The following is a 19268-nucleotide window of genomic DNA, read 5'->3' on the forward strand; positions in this document are numbered from 1 at the left end:
TATATATATATATATGATATTGAAAATAGATTAATGTCATTTTTTTTTTATTCTAATGAGCCTAATTAAATGAAGCCAGTTTCCTCGGATTCTGGATTTCATCCTAATTAAATAACAGCTTCCTTCGTTAAGACACTGGCTTGGATGCTCCTGAAAGGTCGAATGTGTCCATGTCTTGTTAGTGTTTCCTCTCAATGCTTGCCTTTCTTGACACCAAACAACATTTAGACTAGTGTGTGTGTGTGTGTGTGGAAGATCAAACTATTTTCACAATTACATAGAGAAATATCTTATTGCATCTATTTCATGACAGTTAAGGAACTGTAGAGAAGTGGGGAGGGTACTGTATTCTCTGACATAAAAGTCAAAATTTTCAGACCTCAATTTACAGCTAAAAATGGCAGGTTGACTTATACACCAAGATAACTTTGGAGGACCAAGAATTCCACGTGAAATGAAGCAGGATTTGGAACGATAGTCCATACTACATTAAGTTGTATGCCAGAAAATACTGTAAAAATAGTTGAATCAAACCTAAGTAGATTACTGTTGAGGTGATGTTGAAGCTGACAACTTGGAACAATAATAATAATACAGTGAGACATTCAAAGATGTCTATGTTGTGATGTTCATGCTTTTGCCATGGATATTATAATGGCAGAGAGAGACAGAAAGAGAGAAAGAGAGTGTGTGTGTGTGTTAAATGGAAATAGAGCCGGGTGATTTTATTATTTCAGTAGGAACTCTCTCCTGGCACTGTTTCAGAGTCTCTCAGAAGAAGTAGAGAGATGTTGTGATGTTGATCTCATTCTAGAAGCTATTATTACTGAATGAAGTGGGATCATTTTCAAGAGTAGACTGTTAGATTGAGGAGCGAGTTCTAAACACACCATACTACAACAGCCACCACTACTACACTGCAACACTCCATTATAACCACCACATGCCCTCCACAACCACTACCACTACCACTACACTCCACTTACGTCACCTCCCCCCCAACTCCCCTTTACATAAATGATGTCTTGTTTAATGAGATCGATTGAAACAATCAGGTAAGATTCCAACCAGCTGACTGGAGGGGGGGGGGTGACCTTAACATGAGAGATTAGTCAAGTTGAAGGAGTTAACACAATAACAGCTGTAAGGGCCAGGTGGTGGTGGTGGTGGTGGTGGTGGTGGTGGTGGCGATGGTACAAATGATCTGCCAGATAATAGTGGCAGTGATGGCGTGTTGTGTGATATGGCGGTGATGATGGTAATTGTGGTGGCATGGCATACAGTATTCAATAAGATATAATCGAGGGGAGGGGAAGTGAAGAGAAGGAAATAAAGGGAAGAGCAAATCAAGTGTCTAGTACCACTACCACCTGTACCTCTGTTACTATTACCACTACTACCACAACTACAAAAATATCTACACAACTACAACCATTGTCACCACAGCCACACCATACTACACTATCACCAACACACCACACTGGCACAACCACACTAGCACAGCTGCTTCCACTGCCACCACCACAACAGGAATTCTAAAATGAACCAAACATTCCAGAAGTTACATTGAAATGGTGACAGGAATGACTTGACAGATCTCTGAGTGGCCTGCTTTTGCTCTCTCCCCCTCACTCACTCCCCCACACTGGGCTGTGAGAAATGTTTTATTTTCCTATGCTAAGCTATTTACCCCTGCCTCCCCATGTGTAAGTTGATATGACAGAGGCATGGCTTTAAAACAGAACTGAAAACCCCAAGGTAGGAGACACAGATAAACCCAGTTAGTGTAGGGTGACCTGTCACCATATTGGAGGGAACACCCATAAACCCAGCACAGGGCTACCTGTTGCCACAGTGTAAAGGATACAGATAAACCCAGTGCAGGGTCATCTGTCATCATACCGTAGGGGACACTTATGAATCCAGCATAGGGTTACTGGTTGTCATTGTATAGAGGGCAAACCCAGTGTAGGGTCACCTGTCACTGTAGGAGACACTTACGAACCCAGCATAGGGATACCTGTCACCATAGTGTAACGGGCACAGATAAACCCAGTGTAGGGTCACCTGTTGTCATAAGGGAGGCAGAAATGCTGGAGACGGTAAACCAGAGTAGTGTAAGACCACTTTTAAGAAAGTATGATGGTCATCAAACAAAGCATGAAGGTGAAGATAGACATCGTGGAATTTGATGGACAACCATTAGTGTGTGTATGTTTATGAAGTGAACTTTGCATGTGTAGTGTGGAATCTGTGTTTTCTGTTTGTGTATGTAGTATGGTATCTGTGTGTTTGTGTGTACGTGTGTTTTTCAGAGAAATGATTCACCATTTTAACGAGAGAGAGAGAGAAAGAGGGGGAGGTGTCAAAAGGAATGAGAAAAACAAAGCTGTGTATTGGGTTGTTAGAAGTGAAAATATTGAAGTTTCTATGTAACAGCAAAGCTCTAAACTTGACAAGTGTCTGCTGCCATTGGGGGCAGAATCAACAACAAATACCCAGACCACCATGCCCCCTTCTCAGGTCCATCCCCAACCCATCCTGCCACAAACAGCCCCAAAAATTGTACTGGGGGGGGGGGGTATACACCAGTAGTAACGGATGAAGAGAAAGAACAGATATTACCAAGTCTGCCTCATCTGGACCTTTTCTGGCCACCACTTCAGAAACTACTGACATACAGATAAATTAATGAAGGAACTCGCTAGAAATAGCAACTAAAATCTCCTAAATTATACACTACAATCTTTAAAACGGGAGGACACATTGGATAAAGTTGTCCTAGATTACACTATGCCAAAAGGAAAGATGGGTTGGTCATGGCTGAAATGGAAGTAGATCCTTTCAAAAACTAAATGTACTGAGACAAACTTGTTGAAATTATTTCAACTAGGTGCAGGTGTGGCATCTTGGAGAAGTATCTTCTACTATAGCCCCTAGCCGACCAAAGCCTCGGGAGTGGATTTGGTAGGTGGAAACTGAAAGAAACCCATAGTGTGTGTGAATATATATATGTATGTATGTATGTATGTGTTTGCAACCCTCCCACCGCTCCACTGAACAACTGGTGTTGATTTTTTTTTTTACATCCTGTTAGTGATTTGGCAAATGAAACCAACAGAATAAGTACCGGGTGTTAAAAAAAATACTGAGGTTGATTTGCTTGACTAAACCTTTCAAAGTAGTACCCCAGCATGATCAAAACAAGTAAAAGATAAAAGATGTTTGAAAGAATGAGTATGCTGTGAAAAACCTTTATTTCAGTGAGTCTCAAAGCTAGAGATGAATACACTGCTATTATCTGGTTTTACTTTAACACAATAAACTAATGCTTTTGAAAAGCAATTATTGTTGAAAGGGCAATTGTTTGGATCAATACAACTACAGGTAAGAGAAGAAACAATATAATTGACGTTGAAAAGTCAATTTAAATGATTAATTGAGCAAATGAAATTACAACAAGAACTTCAATTGAGCTTCTGCTAAAGATCTGATTTTATGGGTCATCAGAAAATGATAAAAATTTAAATTCAGTTAGATTATACCAAGAAATATTTCTAGATCCAATCTTAAGCTTTTGGAAATTTTGAGGTGTATATTGCATTTCATTTGAGAAGCTGCTACTGTGAAGGGCATCATTATAATTTTGAGAGACATTGATACAACTTCATCAAAAGAGAAAGAGGAAATATCTTAATTATGATTTAAAATATTTTTTCATTAACTTGTCAGGAAACATGGTTTGCATCTTAGTTTTATTATTCTTGGATGAATGTCAACTGAAAAATTTTCAACTAATTTCAATAATTTTGAGTTGCTCTAATTCATAATCATTCGTGTGTGTGTGTGTGTGTGTATCCTTGGCCAGTGCCAAGGACACATAAAAAGCACCTGTGTTGGTAACACGTAAAAGGCACCCAGTACACTCTGTGGAGTGGTTGGCATGAGGAAGAACATTCCACTGTACAAACCAGGTCAAAACAAACTGGAGCCTGGTGCAGCTCTCTGGCTTACCAGCCCCAGTGAAACCATCTTACCCATGCTAGCATGGAAAATGGATGCTAAATGGTGATGATATACATACACATATCTTTATTATCTATTTAAAATATTTTTTCATTTATATGTAAATATATATATATATATATATATATATATATATATATATATATATATATATATATATATATATATATAACCATACCACTCACTGTTCCAGCCACAGAATGTAATATTTACCTCAAGTGGAACAATTTCACGATGAGATACAATTCTTAACTACAAAATACTCACTGCCAACACACAATGAATAATTAGTCTAATAGATACTCATTATGGTGGAGGGGGGACAAATGGAAGCTAGAACAGGAGTCTCAAACTTTGAAGTCAGTAAAAACAAACAAAAATTAGCCCTCCCCAAAAAAGTGCATGGGACAATATGAGGTTCACAGTCCTGAATATCCACAGGAGCAAACTTGGCCTTTTTGGTGTGTATAAATGATGGTAATAATATATTGGGGGAGAATTGTTACTGTGCCAGGCAAAATGCTAAGCAGACCTTATGTCCTGAGTTTAAATTCTGCCAAGGTTGGCATTGCCTTTTATCCTTTCAGGGTTGATAAAGTAAGTACCAGTTTCGCGCTGGGGTTGACGTAAATTGACTAGCACCCTTCCCCCAAAATTTCAAGCCTTGTGCCTATAGTAGAAAGGTATATATATATATATATATATATATATATATATATATATATATATATGCATGCTGGAGAAGCAGCCATTAGTGCCTGAATTTCAGGAGTATTGAAATGATAGGACATTGTGTCACATGGTCACAGGGGCCTCTGGCTGCACCACATTACAATACAACAAGAGACAAGCAGAATACTGAGTTGGTCCTACCTAACTTAACTCATGGGCTTTCACTTGCATCTGGGCAGGGGTGATGTTTATTGTGTTCTTAAATTATATTAAATATATATAAATAAGTTTTGTGTTTTTAAATATTTCTTTGCTGATTTTTATGAAAGCTTAAAAAACTGTTTTAAAATGTTGCCAATATGTAATGTGTCTGAGCCCCACTCCTCGTTTTAGTTTAACTCTGTTTTGTTTATATCCACACATACACACGCTGTGTATACATATTAAATGCACAAACGGATGGGTGTTGGAAATAATAAAAAAGAAAAAAAAATCCATCACCATTATCACTAGTGTTGTTGTTGTTTTGGTGGTTTGTTATTATTATTATTATTATTATTATTATTAATTATTTTGCTCTGCATCTTGTTTTGGACAGTAACAAAAATATTTACAAACATTCCTGCAGACATACAAACATTCAATTATATATACATAAAAAACACATTCATACCTATATATACACACACACACACACACACATGAAACAGATACCTATATAAACAGTTATACATTCACACATAGACTCATACCTACACACACAAACACACACGCAATGGATAAAAGGAAAGAATGATAAACATTATTTACCAAGTTATACAAAAATAACATCAACATTATCATCATCATCATCATCATCAACTTAATTAAAAGGGTTATAGCTAGCTACACGATATTGGAACATTAAGTCTAGAAATAGGGGTGGCAGAAGACAAAACAACAACAACAACAGCAAAAGTATATTTTGTGAGTTTTATAGTTTACAGCATGCTATGTCCTGGTTGAGTCTAATGGGACAGGGGCGGGGTTAGAACTGGTAACAACAACACAATAACAAAACAACACACAACAACAATGATAACACATAACAACAGAGATCCAACAAGACAATCTACACGATCTGTCGACCTGCTAGAAGGACTAGTCAAATCACCCTCATATCAAGGGCCTACATTTGCAGCCTTGTGTGGTATGTCTGTGAATAAGATGGGATGGTCGTGACTGATATGTCCTTTGATCGTTAGCTGACTGACCAGGGGCCAAACAGCAAGAAAGCAATCTTTTGTGGCTGAGGCAATGAAAGGGCAAGGAGATGAGGTGTGACATAGAGAGAGAGAGGGAAAAAAATATACCTGATTTGTGTGATCTGTAAAGTCTATTATTTGTCCATAGGAGTGAGAATGCAGAGAAGGAGGAGCAGTTAGATGAAGGCTGTTGTCTACCATAATGTCAGTAATAGACTAGCAGCAAGGAGTGGGGGGAGAAAGGGTATTGTAGAAATAGTAGCAGCAGCAGCAGCAGCAGGATAAGAGTGGTGGTGAGAGAAGACAAAGAGAGAGAGGGAAGAAGTAATGACAACAACACCAACATCATCATGATCATCATTAGCATCAGTAGCAGCTGTAGTAGTCAGAAAGACAGTACCACCCCCAGAAATTGCTGCTGCTTCCTAAATATAGCTAATTCTACTGGGGCTGCGGTAGGGGGTGAAGAGAATGGGGTACCAAGGGGAGACAGCATCCTGACTCAATTTACTATAATCACACTCTTTAACTCAATTATGGAAACTTTTTCTTTTTGTTTTATGTATTTGGGGATTTTTACTTTATAAAATATATCAATAATAATAATAATTCTTTGTATTATAAGCACAAGGTCTGAAATTTGGTGAGAGGAGCAAGTCAATATCATCAACTCCAGCGCTCGACTGGGACTTATTTTTTTGACTCCAAAAGGGGTAAAGTCAACCTCAGTGGAATTTGAACTCAGAATGTAAAGTCTAAAAAAATGTCACAAAGCATTTTGTCCAGTGTGCTAATGATTCTGCCAGCTCACTTAATTATTAGTATTAATAATAATAATAATAATAATAATTAATAATCCTTATTACTGTAGGCACAAGGCTTGAAATTTGTGGGAGGGGGAAAGTTGAATACATCGACCCCAGTGCTCTACTGGTACTTATTTTATCGACCCTGAAAGAATGAAAGGTAAGGTTGACTTCAGTGGAATTTGAACTCAGAATGTAAAGGCCACACATTCTGAGGCTGGGACATAACAAAGACAACCGAGTCAGAATTTATCTCAAAATGTAAAGAAAAACTCAATTCTACCAATGACTGCTCAGAATCAATTTGTTTATGAGAGAAGAAATCTACTTCTACTAATATTACTGGTACATTTCAAACTACTATCAAAAAATGAGATGAAAAATTGGCTATGATGAGATTTGAACTCAAAACATTGGGATAGATACAATGAAGACTAACAATAAATCAAGTTGGTACTCTTCCTAAGTATAAAACTATCAACACCAACAATGCTTGTGGGATCAAGTCACTGGACTTCTGGCTACAAGACAGCCCTTCCACATACCAATGCAGGTTTGTCTCTCTTCCTAGCATCAAGTATAAAATTCTTAATTACTCACTCAGACTATCATCACTAATTTCCTTATAACCTGTTTCCTCATCACATCACTGAAAGTTCTAACATTTCTGCAAGCTTGGATACAACATAGATAAGTCAGTTATATGCTACACACATACATACCCTGTTGTTGATGTTAAAATTCCAATGCATCTAGGCTAGAAACCAGCTCTTTCTTTATTGGCAAGAAATCTTGAAATAAAACTGAACAATGACATACATATATGTTTATCACCTCCACCTTAGCGAAGGCAGGGGTATTGTTTTCAGTTGTGTTTGTTTGTTTTTCTGTGGACAAGATATCTCAAGAACCACTGAATGGATTTGGATTAAACTTTCAAGGATGTTTGGCCTCATGACTGGCATGAACTGATTAAATTTTGGGATCAATTCAGTACCGGACAAGGATTCTGGATTATTTTTCGGACTTTTTTACTTAATTTTTGAGAGTGGTTGGGTTCATTTTTAGTATTCTCATTTGTGAGAGCAGTTGAGTTTATTTCAGATATTCTCATTTAAAAAATCCTCTCTAGCTAATCGTAGAGAGGATGTTGGTGTTGCCTTGGTGGAGGTTTGTGCTCCCTGAGTGCTTTTGTTAATGTTTATTTTTATGTTCAGTTATAATAAAAACAATTTTACATTAACCTGATGGGTTACTTAATACTTTTATAGAGTACAAATTTATAACTTTTATCAATTTGTGTTTCACGATCCCTGATGTGAAACTGTGTGTTGAAACAGATATTGTTGTATTTCGGGATAGTCATTTTTTTTTTTTTTTTTTTGCCAAATAAACACACCTACTATTTGTTCCTCAATTGTTTATCACTGTTCTTACTCTAACTCATGTCCATTATCCGGAAATCTTTTGTGACACATCTGTGACCTCTTCAGCGACACTTTCCATCTTTGTGTGTGCTCCTGTTCCACTTAATAGTGTGGGTGTGTGTGTGTTTATTTGGGAAAAAAAAAAAAAAACCCACCATCCCAAAATACAACACAATTACTCTTTGACAAGAATGTTATCAGCTAAGCCAGTGTCGGACTCTGATGCATTGAAGTTAGCCTTGCCTCTATATAGTCTCCATTCAGTTAAAATCTTCCTTGGTTGTGTGAGTTTGAGTGGAGTGGCAATTAGGGTTTTAGTGGGGTTGTTATGGAGAGGTGTTTTGAAGAAAACCCCGCCACTTCCTAGACCCTCTCTTATTTCCATCCCCTCCCCACTTACCAAACTGATATTTGCAATGAATTATGCTTCTACTTTTGTTCATAATTCACACCATTCACTTCTATTTCCATTCTATAATCATCTGTCACTCTACATTCATATTCTTGCAGACATACCTACCTTTCTTGTACTTTGAAAGTACACCCCTGACATCTTATCATCAACATCTTTCTCTCCCCAGCAGGAGTAGTCATGCATCTCCTCTATAGCAAGACACCTGTTTTTGTTTTACTACACTTTAGCCTGTCAACACCTGATACAAAGCCACCTCCCTCGGTCAAGGGGCCATTTCTTTGTCTTGCAAGTTACTTGATAACCTCACTAGTGCTGGTATCATGAACAAAAAAAACCCAAAAAAACACCCAGTACATTTAATGGTTGGCATTAGGAAGAGTATCCAGCTGTAGAAACCATGCCAAAGTAGACAGTGGAGCTCACAGTCTTCTGGCTTGTCAGATCTAGTTGTATGGTCCAATCCATGTCAGCTTGGAAAATGGGTAATAAATAATGATTTTATATAATTAGTTGCACTCATGTATGCACGAAACAAATATAAAGACTACCCATATAAGTGCATGCATATATGCAACTCAGATTTAAACATCCTGAATTTTTTTGCAGATATATATACATAAAATATGTATATATGTATGTATACACGCACACACACACACACTTGTGTTTAACAGTAAGAGAGATGTTAGTTATAAAAACAATTGCAATAGAGAAATGTCAGCAACACCAACACTGTTGCTGCTGTCTGTCAACCCAGCCATGCCCCATAGGAGGAACGAACAAGCTATGGATATAAAACAGTTGGCAAAATATATAATACTCAATTTTTTTTTTTATTTTTATATAATTTAAATGCAATAAATATGTCTGAACTAAAAAAGGGAGTTACAGAATATTTTAATGTAGAAATACTGACATTTAGCTTTCATTTTGGTGGTGGTTGTGTGAAGATGGTGGATGAGGGTGGTAGTAATAGTCTCCAACAAAATGCTTTGAAATATTTAGCTGTGCCCTTTTTTTTTTTTTTTTTTTTTGTATTGTAAGTTCAAATTATGACAAGATCAACTAAACTCTACATTGTTCCAGGGTCAATAAAACATGTACCAGTTAAGTACTAGGGCCCATTTGATAAAACCAGTTCAGTTCCTTGCATTTGACAGGGAGATAGGGACTGGGGGAGGAAATTATACGCACAGTGGCCAATCTCCCTTAGAAATGGGCTGGGAGTATTGGCACAAGTCATACTAAAAACAGAGCATACAATATTAAATATCAAAACTCTATAATCAATAAACAATTATGATGATGTGATCTTCTTCCCATGCAATGTTAAAAATCAAAGCCATACAATTGAAATAAGCAAACTGCATTTGTTATGGCATTAATGTTATAAATTTTAAACATGCATTGCATCTCTTGCATTTAAGCAGGAAATGCCACTGGCTGACAAGCGGCTATTCTGGAAAGATCAAGCAGAGATGAAATACATGTACATTATCTCCATTATCTCTTGCCCATCATATCTTGTGTTAGTTTTTGTCAGAAGATATTAAACATACGAGCTTTCACTCCTTGTATCTTATTAGTCAGGTAGTTTATTTGCTGACAATACTATGGAGGGCTGAGTATTCAGTGGTGGATGATATAAAAACATGTAGTGAGGCTGTGGTATCTCCACAGATTCCTGGATGGTGAGCAGATGTGGTTACCCTTTGTCAATCATGTTCTTCCACAACTCATCTCTTTGACAGAACTGCAACCCTGAATCAAGTGATGGCCAAAACTAGGCACCTGGCACCAGGACTGTTAGGCACTCACAGTCTCTCACCAAACGGAGTTATGTCAAACAGCTATGGTGTGCAGGACAGGTTTGGCTACTGACTGATTCCATTGTGAAGATCACCTCACAAGCTTTCTTTAGCTAGAAAGAGCAGGAAGTACTTCTCTATTTGGTGAAAGAGTTTGGAGAGTAGACAAGGGTGAAAGTGCTGAGAAGGGACACTTGCCTCTTTGGTCAAACCCTCTTCAACCTTTTTCAAGTTCAATTTGGAGGGGAAGATGATGATGAAGAAGATGAGAGGAGCTGTCTTTGAAAAAATTCATAAGAAAGCTGGTGGGGAGTAGGAGTTATGACCCAAGTCAGTGGACATCTGTCAGTTGAGAGACAGATCAAGTTCTTCTAGGTAATGGAGCTTTCTTCATTGACTCTGGGGTCTATTGCATATGTGTATAATGTGTATATTATAATTGTCATTGCTTCAGACTTATAACACCCCCCTCCCCCACATCTTCCATCTACTCGCACACTTTTTCTAATGCTTCTCAAATGTAACCACATTTGTTGTCGTTCAGACAATAAGAGAAAACAATATCACTATTATTATTATTATCATTATTATTATTATTATTATTTGCATTGAACCAAATTACACTGAACAAAACACTTCAAAAGATCTGAAGAATGAGTAGTCTGGAATGGATTTGTAGACATTGGTAACATTTTTTAATCAATAAACAAATCTTGTGTAGCAGCATAAAGAAACATCTACCTGTATCATTAAACTCTACAGAAATACCACCATCTCTAGCAGATTCCTCATTAAATCACCAGATATGGAAGAAAGAAAAAGTAGACACCAAAAGAATTCCAGCCAGCCATTAACACTACTTCTCTTAACAAACCATAGATGCAACCCACCCTTAGCCAGCTGTGAACACTACCTTCCCCCGCAACCCTGGCCAACTGTGGACTCTCTCTCCAGCCAGGTGTAGACACTACTTCCAACAAGCTGTCCCAATAGCTCAATTGTACATCACCAAAACTCCACCACAACTACTACTATAGCAGCACCACCACACCAGCTCAGAGTGACTGGTTTATTTGTTTACTGCCAGCTCATTGATAGGTATCACAGGATGGAAGCTGGAAGTTTGTAGGGGAAGATAAATGTGTGAAGTGTAGCGAACTGTGCATGTGTGCATGTAATGAAGTGTGTGTGTATATGTAAGTGCATGTAAGGGTGTATGTGTGTGTGTGTGTGAAAGAGAGAGAGAGAGTAATGAGGGAGTTTAGGTAACTTTATTTTCAAAAAATCTGCCTGAGACAGCACATTTTCTGCTGTGATTTGGGTGTGGTTCTGAGTAGAGAATGTCAAGATTAGAAACACAATAGAAGGGTGGTGGTGAGGGAAGTGGAAGGAAGGGGTGGGTTTAGAGATTCCGGGGATAAATAGATGACTGCAGATTACATTGAACATAACACTACAAAAGATTTGAAGAATGAGCAGCAAGATGAGATGGCTTTGTGGTCATTGGCAGGAGCAACATAGATGCAGGTGTGACAAAGCTATATGGTAGGAAATTTGCTCCCCAACCACATGGTCCCCTTTGTTTCCATTCCTCTGTAAAACATGTCTGATCATGGGAAAATATTACCTCCCTTGGAAACAAATGAATGTCAGCAACAGAAAGGGCATCTGGCCATAAAAAGTCTGCTTCAACAAAATTTCAAGTGACCCATATGAACACAGAAAACTAGATGTTAAAACAACAACGATGATGATGGCAGTAATTTAGAATGAATAAACAAATACTGTATAGAAGCATTAGAAATCTACCCAAGTTGCTGAATTCTTCAGAAATTGCATTATCTCTAACAGACTCCTCATTAAACCACCAAATCAAATTTTTGAATACGGTCTCCTTGAAGTTTTAGTTCAAAACTGTTTTCAAAAACCACATTACAAGAATTCCTTCTTTAAACATGTGGCAGCTATTACAGAGACAGAGAAGGATTGGTCTCACAGCAATTTGGTTGATTCAGTTATTGTGCTAAGTTAGGTTAGAAGGAGGATCAACATTTATAATGGGAAGGCCTATAAATGTGGTTGATATCCACTGCAGGTGCCTGTGGGTGGACATCTTCGACTGATGTCCACTGTGTGGGTGGGGGTTGTATATGGAGAGGCTGAAATGGCAGCAAGTAGGTTGTCGATGTATCAAAATATATAACCAAAACATGGTGGCAACTAGGCAGAAAATACAGCTTGGCACCAGTGACATTGCAACTCATTTCTACAGCTGAGTGAACTGGAGCAATGTGAAATAAAGTATCTTGCTCAAGAACACAACACACAGCCCAGTCTGGGAATGGAACTCACTACCTCATAATTGTGAGTCCGACGCTCTAACCACTGAGCCATGTGCCTTCGCCCCTACAGTCAACAGCTATTTGGTGATGTTCTGGATCAAGCCAAAGTATAACCTCACCATCAACTGGTTAACATTAGACGGAACTGACCACTGTTAGAAATGTCCATATTTACAAAACCACTGAAGGATGTTGGCTTTGGTAACTGAAGGGAATAAACGCTGGGGGATGGGAGACTGAGGCTAAATATGTAGGCATAGGCATGGCTGTGTAGTTCAGCTCACTTTGCAACCACATGGTTTCAGGTTCATTCCCACTGCATAGCTCCTTGGGCAAGTATCTTCTACTGCAGCCCTAGACCAACCAATGTCTTGTGAACGAATTTGGTAGATGGAAACTGTGTCGAATTTCATTGTGTGTGTGTGTGTGCGTGTGCACATGTCTTTATGTTTGTCACCTATCACTGCATGACAGTGTTTGCTTGTTTACATCACCATAACTTAGTGGTTTGGCAAAAGAGGCTGATAGACTTAAAAAATAAGTGCTGAGGTCAATTTATTTCACTAGACCATTCAAGGTGGTGCCTCAGTATGACCATAGTCTATTGACTTAAGTAAAAGAGCTGAGGTAACTGGTGACGCACCAAAATGGTGGCACCTGAAGACAAGGGAATATACAGATGGAAACTGTGTAAGCAGGAACATATAGAAATGATGAGGTTATTACATCTACAAAACTGTTTTATCTTTCTGAAGATAGAGATGATAGAGCACCAGTCAAGAATTTGGGTCTATTTCTCCTTACTCGAAATGTGTGGCCTTGAGCCCCTATTAGAATCAACATTACAGGCCATGTTGAGCGACCACATTGACACCCACCCACCCAACCAACAGCCTTTATCACTCCCCACCCTATTCTATCCAATAAAACTATTCTCTTCTCATAAAGTCTTGCAGCAGACAACAAAAAGGGGAAAAAATGTCCCAACATCAAAGAAAACATTATTTTTGACTCAAGCTTCAATCAAGATGTCTCAAAATAGAATGTGAACACAAACAATAATAATAATAATAATGATGATGATGATGACGACGATGATGATGGAGGTGGTGGGGATAATAATAATGATGATATTGAGAAATGTTAATACAACTATTTACTTTATTATTCAAACACACACCTAGAAAAACAACTGGGCTGTTTTCATAACGTTTTTCTGCAAAGCTTTATATATTTCCATCTGTTTTATGAAAGGTAATGGGGGAAGGGGGCACCTCGTGGTGACCTCAACCTAATATTTTACATGTAAAATAGGGAACAGTAAATACATGTCTGTCAATTCTTACATCATATAGAGAGGAGAGGCGAGACAACATAACAGGGTTGACCCGACATGTGATGGGAGTGGATGGTGGTGGTCGTGGTCATCGTCATCAGGATGGGGTAGGTCAAGCAGAGGTAGTTGGTAGTATGGACATGTGATGCTAGTGGATGATGATGGTGGTGGCAGTGGTGGTTATTATGGAGACGAGGAAAGGGTAGCTGGAGTAGAAACAGGGGATGGTGGTGTGACCATGTGATGGTAGGTGGTGGGTGGTGGTGGTGATATGGACATGTGATGGTGACTACAGTAGAGGTAAGTGGATCATGAACAAGTAGGAGTGGAACCAGCCATCAGTCAAGCATACTGGAGTCAAACAAATTTCCAAACCTTAATAAAGACACAAATACCAAGTTATTGACTACTAACAGCCATGTTGTGACTAACCTGGTGACATAATATCACAGTGGCTTCTGTCTTTCATTATTAAAACAAAACATTGCAATATATTCTTTTAATAGAATTAACATGGAACATTATACACAGACACATGCTCACATATACAATCTGACACACAAATGCTATCTCACACAGAGCTGTACACACACACACACACACACACACGTGTGCCGGTACACACACAAGGACACGCACACAGTCAACCAGACACATAGAAGCATATGCAATCTCACACACAGCTACACACACACACATGTGTGCCGGTTCACACACAATCAACCAGACACACAAGCATATACAATCCGATACAGACAGATACACACACAATCTGATACTAATACAGATACAAACACACACACACAAGCGTGTGCCAGTACACACACAGGCAAGAGCACACACACATACATGCTTACACACACACACACACAATGTAGTGGCCTGTTGATGGAACATTGTCAAAGAACACACAGTTCCTGTGTATTTGCTGCTGTGTTTCATTCATAAGATGGCTATCAAAGAAGACTTGTTGACTTTCTGTAGAGATCAACATCTTATACCCGCAGCCAGGAGGGTGGGGCGAAGTGGGGGGTGGAGGTGGGTTGCATTTGCCAGCGGGTAAACCTACTCAGTACGGGGGGGGGAATACACAGAAAAGCTGATTGTTAACGTATTAAGAATGGCTTTTGCCGCCATCTCTGGCGGACAGATCTGATTTCACCCTATTTAGATAGAAGCATAAACTGTGATGGTAGTGGTGCTGGTGGTGGTAGTGGAGGAGGATAGACATACATGCATGTACACTGGCACACACAATAAATTACATACAACACACCCATCCACCCACCAGTGCACTATACATACACACCCACTCATACGCATACAGAGAACACCACCATCACATCGTGTGTATATATATATACACACAGACACACACACATATTGTAACTGCGCTTCAGCATCAAAATGGTTCATATCAACTAAACAAGTGAAGCACTATGTATACACACATACACACACACACACGTGTGTGTGTGTGTGTGTGTGTGTGTGTGTGTGTGTAAAACACTGGTGCAAAAAATAGTTGCAGTTTTTGTTATTTTTAAACTTTGCTGTTTATCTTGGAATAAGCTTTTATTTAATTATGTTCATGCCATACAATATTTTAAACACACAGATTTCCGTCTATTGATTGATGTTAAAGGTTTTACTTTCACTGTTTATTCTTGTTTATTTAAGGCTGTCAAATTAAAGATGGAAGAAAAGTAAATTCAAGAGAATTTATTGTACAAATTAAAAATTGAATGCAAAGGAGCAGAAATTCCATATATCAACCAAATATTTAGCCATGGGACTATCAACATATGTAAAGCTGGTTTCAAACATATTCTAGTGCAGATGACCGTCTTGAAGATGAAGAAGGTCACTGAAGAAGTCTATGATTGACAGTGACCAGTTGAGGGCCATTATTAAGACAGTGTCACATAAAACAATGAGAGGAAGAACTAAACAATGACCATTTAACAGTTGTTCAACATTTGCATCACAATAGAAAGTCAAAAGAAACTCGACAGATGGCTGCCACACACAAACACAAAAACTGTGCTCTGTGCTTCTTTTGTGCCACAAAAAAAATAATAATCTGTTTGTTGTGATGTGATAAAAATGGGTTCTGCATAACGACTCAGTGTTCTGCAGTGTGAATGGATTGAGGTGAAGCGCCAAAACTGAAACTGCATCAAAAGAATGTTATGGTCTCTGTATGGTGGTTGGCAAGTATAATCATATGGATACAATGAATTGGCAATAAATTTTGCAGACATAGACTTTAAAATTTTTATTACCATGGAATTTTTATTTCATTTCATATTACACCCAATTTTACATTACTCTGTCAAATGTAATGCTTGTTTATTCACATTGTCTTGGATTGATCATGCACTCTCTCACTGCTTAGAGATTTCAATGACATGATTATATATTTATTTTTAGAATGACATTATAGGGTGTGTATGAGAGGCCAGATCTGGCTGCTTTAAAGATAAAACGGGTAGAATATTTTGGCAGGATATGGTTAGCTTAAATGTTAAACAGTAAATCTCAAGAATGAAGAATAATGAAATTATGAATTTAACTGAATTTATTTCTGTTGGTAATTTATTAAGTTACTTCAGTTGTATAATCTTTTAGTTTTAACTTTGTACTGAAAATTTTCAACTGGTAAACAAAGAAGTCCCTATTTTCTTTTAGTTTATTTCTCCAATATTGTTTGATTAAAACAACCTTTTACTTAATTTTGTATAGTTCGTCTTACACTTAATTGTTTGTAACTTTTTCATAAATAATATGAGAAAATCCTCAACAACATAGCAGCAGCTTTTAAAATGAATCTTTAACAGCTTAGGGCTGTAAAGAGTTGCCTGAATATTCCACATAGTTCTTGTCAGTTGTGGGTTTTCAATCAATATAAGAAATAGCTGATTAGTGTAATTACAACTTGAGGAGTTGAAATTGAGGTTAGACTCATAGTCGAAGATTTTCTGTCTCACCACCACAGTCCAGCTGATGACTGCACCATGATCCAACTTAATTTCATTAAGTCCACAGCTTCTTTCAATAATTTCCATAAAAAATTAAATATAGAGCACACTGATTTATGTAAATATCTGAAAAGAGACACATACTGGATGGGATAATGTAATGAAAAACAGATAAGAAGCCATTGTGTAAAATAGGATTCTGTTGGATTAAAATAAGCTGCTGAACTTCTTTTTTTTTCATGTTTTCCAAAACATAGGGAAAGAATGCTGACAAAAGGGGGCATCAGTGAAAGAAAGCGTCAGTGAAAGGAGAAGGGACACCAAAGCATGGAAAGGTTGAGAATCCTATGTTGGGTGGCTTCTTTCTCTACCTAAAATCCCCAATCTTTTGAGACCATTGTGTGAACAGTGACATAACTAACTGTACTGGAGATTACAGGTACAGATAAATATTATATAAACACATAGCATACAAATATGTACACACACAGAAATATGTACATACATATATACACACACATATTCACAATGTAAAATATGTATGCAGGTATGACAAAAGCATGGCTGTGTGGTTTAGAAGTTTGCTTCTCAGCTACATGGCTTCAGGGTCATCAGTCTCACTGTGTGTGTGTGTGTGTGTGTGTGTGTGTGTGTGTGTGTGTGTGTGTGTGTGTGTGTGTGTGTGTGTGTGTGTGTGTGTGTGTGTGTGTGTGTGTGTGTGTGTGTGTGTATCTACATATATGTACATCTTCACCACATCTTGTTTCCAAATAGAAGGCCTACCTTTTAACCTATGACACTAACACACCTGAGACCATACCTAATGTTTTGATATAAATTGTTTTGTTTTAAAATGTTCACATTGAAATTAACAACTGCTGTCGTAATTTTATGCAAGAACATTCTGTTATGTTCCAAACATCAGACGAAGAACACCCTTGAAAATTTTATTAGAAATATTATCAGGAAAGAATTAAGACTGTAGGGCCTTCAAGGAGTCTTAAAAAGGCCCCTAAAAATTGAGGTTCCTTTCAGAGCCACTATGAGCAAAGCTTCTAAAGCGTCACATAACACTAACTACTAACATTCCACAGTCCAAAACAACAAAATTGGTTGTAAACTGATGAGTCACAAGGAACTAGACATCCTAGAAAGATATTCAACACCCCTAAGGAGTTGGATACCCTGATAATTTTTACAGATAGTGATTCAAGAGTGGGTATTATATATGAATATATATATATATACACACACATGAAACAGGGTCTACTAAAACAAGTTAAAGGTGAGATAACTCTGTCATGTATTGTGTATAAATAGACTAGAGTGGTAACAAACTAACTATACACGTTACACCACCACATGATACTACACACACACCATACTATAAATGCACAGCATATTATAGTGGTGTGTGTGCATGTGTATGTTAGAGTCTAAGAAGGCAGTAGTGTGTATCAGTTGAGTAAAATACTACTTACCTAACATTGCCACACCCCTGCCCCAACTTTTGTTGTTATAACAGTCAGGATAGGAAGTGGGGGGAGGAGACGTGACAGTGAGGTGAAAAAGGAGGGAGGCTCGACTGCTTTTTTAGAAGATGGACATGTGATGAACTATTGGATTACATATATATAGTTGGTTACAGGATTATACTTTAACCCTCTCATCTTGGAGCACAAAGCTGTCGCTGCCTTTAGTTTGGTAGTCTTGTGAGTTGCATGGTGATCTCACTAGTGCTAGTGGCACAAGAAAGGAGAACCGTGCACAGGCTGTAAAGTGGTTGCTGTTAAGAAAGGCATCCAGCCATAGAAACTAAGCCAAAATATGCACTGGAGCATGATGTGGTTCTTGGACTTATCAGATCCTGTCAAACCATCCAACCCATGCCAGCGTAGAAAATGGACATTTACTGATGATGTGCATGTATATATACACACACACGACAATTCTGTAGTTAGTCATCGGACGACTTGCTATAAAGACTGGACAACTTGCTATAATAGATCGCTGACCACTACATTTATATTTTTTTTTCTCCTTGTTTCTCTCCTTATTTCTTTCTGTGTTCCTTTCAGTTGAAGAGCGTAGCTCGAAACGTCAAAGACTTTCTCTATTCCCAAGCGTTAAACTAATACATCCATTTGTTGTTTACACCACCTGTCTTCGTCTGTTGTTTTTTTCGTAAATTCTCCCATATATATATATATA

The 19268-nt window shown here is 38.0% G+C and overlaps 1 protein-coding gene across 6 annotated transcripts in view; it reads right to left on the reverse strand.

Annotated features, from left to right (window-relative positions):
• LOC106869848 (uncharacterized) overlaps nt 1-19268 on the reverse strand; it is a 204614-nt gene that overhangs the window by 99696 nt on the left and 85650 nt on the right. The window contains exon 1 of one of the 6 annotated variants that reach the window (XM_014915760.2): nt 6051-6168. The exons of the other annotated variants lie outside the window; for them this stretch is intronic. Within the exon in view, the coding sequence (XP_014771246.1) occupies nt 6051-6143 (93 nt within the window). The 5' untranslated portion in view covers nt 6144-6168. Of the gene's footprint in view, nt 1-6050; nt 6169-19268 lie in introns of those variants that run through there. 6 annotated transcript variants of the gene reach the window in all.

This window comes from Octopus bimaculoides, chromosome 20 (assembly GCF_001194135.2).
Source record: "Octopus bimaculoides isolate UCB-OBI-ISO-001 chromosome 20, ASM119413v2, whole genome shotgun sequence".
NCBI lineage: Eukaryota > Metazoa > Mollusca > Cephalopoda > Octopoda > Octopodidae > Octopus > Octopus bimaculoides.